Genomic DNA, 6,188 nt, shown 5'->3' with positions numbered 1-6,188 from the left:
CCCTGGAATGCATGTGTATGACCAAGCGAATATGTTGAATAATCGTCCAGCTCTGTCAAGTTAGATAGAAGCATAGTGTCAGCTAGGTTGGGAAAGACCTTTAGGATCATCAAGTACAGTCATTGCTGTCAAGACTACCATTAAACCATGCCACAAAGTGCCTCATCTACATCTCCTCTTCCTTCTTCATCCCACTTGGGGTCAGCTGTCCCAGCAGTGTACCCCCCAGCCTATTTGCTGGTGAGGTGGATGATCTAGACTTTTCCAGAATGTCACAATCTCTATTTTAACCAACAAGTAATTTTTAGAATCTGTGCATCTGTAAGAACTGGATATTTGGTAAGATCAATAGTCCCTCAAGTTTAGTCTCTGATGCAAAAAAGCAGCCCTCGTCAGGAAAACAGCATGTTCATTGCTATCTATGGTTGGATCATCCATGGTTTAAATGCAAAGTTCAGGAGATGTATTTTTGAAAGAAGAGTGTGTGTTCAGTGCCCTGTGTTCCAGAAAACTTTCCTTGGTAATATTGTCACATATGTTATTATTATATAACAATAATATGAAGTTCTTCATATACAAATGCTCAGTGATCATTTTGTCCTTAAGAGTATGAGGGGTTGCAAGAAAATTCCGCACTTAGATTAGAACTGTCTGTTAAGTCCAGATATGAGGCAAACATTATTCTTCTCTGGTCACAAAACAATAATTTCTTCTACATTAGACATAAGCCATAGTTACAATGTGTGATATTTTCCTATATTACTTAAATATCTTACGTGCTGAAATTGATTTTCAAGTACAGCTACCTCTAATGTTTATTTTACTGGGTTGCTTTAAAATGTATCTCTAAAACTGTTAAATATTCTATTTGGGGTTTTTGTGTGTGTTTTTTTCCAGACTGATCTTGATTATGTCAACAGTGTTGTTGCAAGCCTGGAAAAAGAGTAAGTTGTCATTCATTTTAATGGAGATTTCTTAGCTTATCAGTGGGTTTTCCTTTTGGTTTTGGTTGTGTTTTTGTTTTTTTTTTTTTCATAAATCTGGTTGTGATAAGTAATAAAAAGTATTCTGGAAATGTGAGATCATGCATTTTGTTTCTTAGGGGTTTGGACTTTTGAACAAAAGCTTAATAGGTAACAGATTAAGGGGCAGTGATTCAGTCAGTTAAATTGTAAAACAATAAATGAGGTTAAATTATTTGGCGCAACATAAACAGATGGGATTGTTTCAACATGCATGGAGATTTGTGGCATCTGTGTTAGAGCCTTGTATTCCATATGTTCGGAGAGGACTATAGAAAAAAATCACTAGGTTCTGAAAAAAAAGAAAAGCAAAAGAACTGTTTAGAATCTAGTTAGAATTCTGACTATTGAGCAAGAGGCTAGACCGATCTGAAGATGATGCTAAGGAAAACTATACTTTTTATATACTTTTTTTTTAATATGCTTCTATTTTACATGCTTTGTTTGATTAAGTCATTGTAACCAGACACAGTAACTGTACCAACAGAAAGCAAGCAGGAAGTCTACAGAACTCAGACTCTTTCATGTGATTTTAGGATGTTTCTATTGACAGGTTTTCTACAGAGATGAATTCTGGCTTGGTGGAAGTAATAGCCCCTCCTGCAACTTACTATCCTGACTTGACAAACTTGAAGGAGACATTTGGAGACTCAAAAGAGAGAGTGAGGTTAGTTTATTCACCCAGATCTTTTCCCATCTCCTCCCACACCCAACTTTTGTTGTTTGTGAAATGGCAAGTGGGTTGAGAATTCTTGAAATGTTTTCTTACTGTAATTCTTGAAAGTGTGGGGATGCTAAAAGTGCTCTGTGAATCCATCTCATTCCTATCTGCATGCTGTTCTCTGTGTGATCACTGCCTAATGCTATGTTTGGTTGAATTCATTTAGCATTAAATTCTGAGAGGAGAACTGAGACTTTATATACTTTTTCTCCTTCATACAGACTTTTTTGTTTACTGTTTTTCTTGAAATACAGCGTAAACCCCAGTAATTCCAGCTGAACTACCATTTAAAATGCACATGTGTTTTTAGTGAAACATCAGATAATTTTCACAAAATCAGATTCAAGTTAAACCAGTTTTATGTCTGCTTTAAAGCATAAGGCAAAAGCTTTGTTCCTTTTATTCAGACAGAGGATTTCCTGAGGGAACAATGCCAAAAGCAGCTCTCCTAATATTTCGCTAACATGCATCGTTCTTTATAGTGACATTTACTTTGCGTTGCTAGTTGTACTGAAATACCTTTTTTCATAATTCTTAAGCTTTTAATTTCATTTCAGATGGAGGACAAAACAAAACTTGGATTATTGTTTTCTTATGATGTATGCTCAGAAAAAGGGGGTTTATTACATTCAGGTAAATTTATGTTATTTGTTTTGAGACAAGTTTTCAAATGACTCTCCAGAATTACGCTACTGGTAACATCAGGAAGACCTATACAGAATTTGATTCCATAGTTGAAGGAGTACATTAAATATAGAGGTTATGGTATACGAGGAAGTAATTTGTGGAGGACACTGCGTCTGAAGTAGAAAGTAGTTTGTCCTATATGACTTTTTTTCTCTTAAGATGCTTAGTAAAAAAAGTGAGGAATACAGGCAGCTTAATTACTGTTTTGCCCTTGACACCCAGATGAGTTAAGCTGCCTAGGCAAAACCCACCTGCACAGTTCTGGGTGGAATTTGAGCTAAAACCCAGTTTTACTTTCTTTTGAAGGCAAGTGCAGCATAGAATGGTTTGGGTTGGAAAGGACCTTAAGATCATCTCATTCCAACCCCCTGTCATGGGCAGGGACACCTCGCACTAGACAATGTCACCCAAGGCTCTGTCCCATCTAGCTTTGAACACCGCCAGGGATGGAGCATTTACCACTTCCTTGGGCAACCCGTTCCAGTGCCTCACCACCCTCACTGTGAAGAACTTCTTCCTTATATCTAACCTGAACTTCCCCTGTTTAAGTTTGAAGCCATTACTCCTTGTCCTACCACTAGAGTCCCTAATGAAGAGTCCCTCTCCGGCTCCCTTGTAGACCCCCTTCAGATACTGGAAGGCTGCTATGAGGTCTCCACGCAGCCTTCTCTCCTCCAGGCTGAACAGCCCCAACTTTCTCAGCCTGTCTTCATACGGGAGGTGCTCCAGCCCCCTTATCATCCTTGTGGCCTCCTCTGGACTTGCTCCAACAGCTCCATGTCCTTTTTATGTTGAGGACACCACATCTACACGCAGTACTCCAAGTGGGGTCTCACGAGAGCAGAGTAGAGGGGCAGGATCACCTCCTTCAACCTGCTGGTCACGCTAATGTTGTGTATAGATACGTTTTCAATGTGTTGCTAGACTTGTTTTCTGTATTCTTTTTTAAAGAGGTTTTCAAGAACAGAGTTAAGAAATTCTTCTTTAATTTAGCTCAGAATTGTTCCTATCGTGTCTTGCTGCTTTGAAGTAGAAGCCTTACCTACAGGTATTGCAGATTTAGTGAGTAACTGTGCTTATGATCTTAATTTAGATTTTGGAACTGTGTCCTTTGGGTATAAAGCCCCTCTTATCTAGGTTTTACAAAGCTATGCTGACTGCTGTCAAAGACTCAGCTCTTCTGGCAGCTGCACAGCCAATGGCATGAGACGGTCTTTTTGAAACTAGGCAGTTGCAGAAGTATTATGCCAGCACAAGGGGGAGAGCATGAATGCACTGGGAGAAAAGACAGAAGCAGCAGGATTCTTAATGCAGTGGCCTGCACTTACTATGAATTAAGGGGCTTGTAGCACCCCATCTTGGCAGTTCTTCTGCCTGGACTAGATGATTAGTTTGGACTAGGCACCTATTCTTCTGTTGGACAGCTAAAGCCAGGTGAAATGAATCCCACCTCTGTAGACAACATGTCTCTTCACTTCTTGTCTCAGAGGAGAAATTCTTTTAGTGCTGCCAGGTGCACGAATAAGGAGAGTAACGTTTGTGTACAAATAAAACAGATATTACTTGTTCTACTGGTAATGTCACTTAGTCCAACATTATTTCAGTGATGATTTTTCTCCGAAGGGGGAAGCTAGAAAAGCAATGTTCTGAAGTAACAAGCTGGGATACCTTTGTGGATTCTTACTACAAAAAGAATGGTTCTCCACAAATAGAGAGACTGTGACCCCTACAATAGTTATTCTTGGCTACAGCATCTAAGTTTTGTAGCAGTGCTTGTATTAGAAATATATGGCTATGTGTTAGCAATATATTGTATATCTGAATTTCCTAGCTGTAATTTTTCCTCTTGCTTTGCTGGCTCTTCTTTTTATTTATGTTAATGTCATTGTTACCTTCCTCTAGCTTGAAGATGACATCGTTGTCAAGCAGAATTATTTCAGCACAATAAAAAATTTTGCACTTCAGCTCGCTTCTGAAGATTGGATGATTCTAGAATTTTCTCAGCTGGGTTTCATTGGTAAGAAATTGTTCATTTTAGTTCAAAAGAACACATTCATCCTCAGACTCTGTGAATTAATAGTGATCTGACTTCAAAGCTATCTTTGTACTGGAAATATGCCAAGAAGTAGAAATTCATTGGCTTTTTTAGGAACTCTGGTTTAACTCATGGTTTTTGTTTTGGTTTTTTGCTGTATGTTTTCTTCGTTCCTCCCCTCTTCCCCCCTGAAGTCCTCCAAGTTGTTTCATATACTTTTGTATGACTGAGGCAAACTCAAACTGTTAGAAAAGAGCACTTTTATAACCAAAAGTCAGTTAATTTATAAAAATACTAATGGTCGAGCTGCAAGGGATGACTTGTTTTTAATTTAGCTGCTGTTAAACAAAATGTCATTAGAGCACACCTGTCTGAAGTAAAAGAAAAAAGCATGAGAACTAACTCCACCTGAAACAACTTCATTGTTGTCAGTAACAAAATTTCCAAGAATCAGCGGGCATTAGTTTGTCTTGGTTTCAAAGCCTGTTCTATATCCACCTTTCCAATCAATCAAGGAGAAGTTATGACAGTCTGCTCCTTATTAGGTGTAGTTAGAGTCTATCTGTCATTTGCAGTGAATGACAGTGAGAGAAGCTAATGCAGCACCTCAGGCTGTTGTGGATTGACTACCAGGATGCTGTTGAAATTTCTTTGGTTTTTTGCTCTGACACTAATGTTTTTATCAACAAGTACTAGACTTAACAGAAATGCCACGAAAGAGAAAGGGATTTCACTAATCAGAAGGTTATTTAATTACCGCAGTGATGTGTCATGATAGGTTTAAAAGCGCTAAGCAGGAGATATGTGAGGAAAAATTAAAAGCTAAGTCAGACTGTGGAGATTCCTTGTGTCATCAACACACGATTCTAATGCAAGGGCTGTAAGCTGAGCTCAGAACAGAAACAAATTCTACAGGCAACAGATAAAGCGCAGTCCTGAGTTCGGTCATTCTCTTGGAAATTCTCATTCTCTTGTTTTCACTTTGGATCTACTTTCCAGAGAATGACTTCATCTTTAGCTCGGTGATCCATAATGGTAGCACTGAGAACTGAGAATGTTGGCACTGTGTGAATGACAAGTAGTATCCTGTTTCTAGCTCAGCATCAGGTGTGTTGTTGAGGCAATAATTGCCTGACTTTCAGGGTGTCAGACATTTCACTGAGTAGAAAGGAAAATAGTAGATATCTCCTAAGGCTGTTTATGTTAGGGTACAAACTGGTACTTTGTATATTTTCCTGTCAGTCTAACCTACAGAAACAATGGAGAGAAGAAGAGGAAATGGGCAGAGGGAAGTCTTATTTATCTTGTTACCATGTAACCTATCTGCTTGGTTGCCTTGGACTATCAACAGAGATGCATTGTTGCTGAAATAGTTATGGGACTGGTTTTGTGGCCTCAAAGGTGGAAGGGAGAAACAGGAAATGGTACTGCATATCACGGAAAAATGAGCTGGAGCTTTTGCCCTAAGTAGACCTGTCTCTTCTGTTGGGTAGTCCCTTGCAACTCTCTGTGGTTCTGTGGCTACAGAGGCTGGTTAAATACCAGCATCTGATTAGGCTTTTTTTCCTACTTTTTGAACAGTTAAACTCTAACCTCAACTAAGCCCACAATTTATTTGAGTTTTAGCTCCAGTCCTAATTGCACTTTAAATGTAAATTAAATGTATGAAGGTTTTGGGCTATAGGAGTAAATTAGAATCATAGAATTGTTAGAGTTGGAAAGG

The 6,188-nt window shown here is 38.7% G+C and overlaps 1 protein-coding gene across 1 annotated transcript in view; it reads left to right on the top strand.

Moving 5' to 3' along the window:
• Positions 1–4,518, top strand: part of LOC104402737 (alpha-1,3-mannosyl-glycoprotein 4-beta-N-acetylglucosaminyltransferase A) — a 45,784-nt gene extending 41,266 nt beyond the window's left edge. The window contains exons 5-8 of the mRNA XM_010010694.1: positions 898–944; positions 1,576–1,689; positions 2,301–2,376; positions 4,333–4,518. Coding sequence (XP_010008996.1) covers positions 898–944; positions 1,576–1,689; positions 2,301–2,376; positions 4,333–4,518 — 423 coding nt within the window. The remainder of the gene's footprint in view (positions 1–897; positions 945–1,575; positions 1,690–2,300; positions 2,377–4,332) is intronic.
• Positions 4,519–6,188: the final 1,670 nt, after the last annotated feature.

The sequence above is a fragment of the Nestor notabilis genome, unplaced genomic scaffold (genome assembly GCF_000696875.1).
Source record: "Nestor notabilis isolate BGI_N333 unplaced genomic scaffold, ASM69687v1 scaffold6623, whole genome shotgun sequence".
In the NCBI taxonomy this organism is placed as follows: Eukaryota; Metazoa; Chordata; class Aves; order Psittaciformes; family Psittacidae; genus Nestor; species Nestor notabilis.
This window is presented reverse-complemented; position numbering and strand designations above follow the sequence as displayed.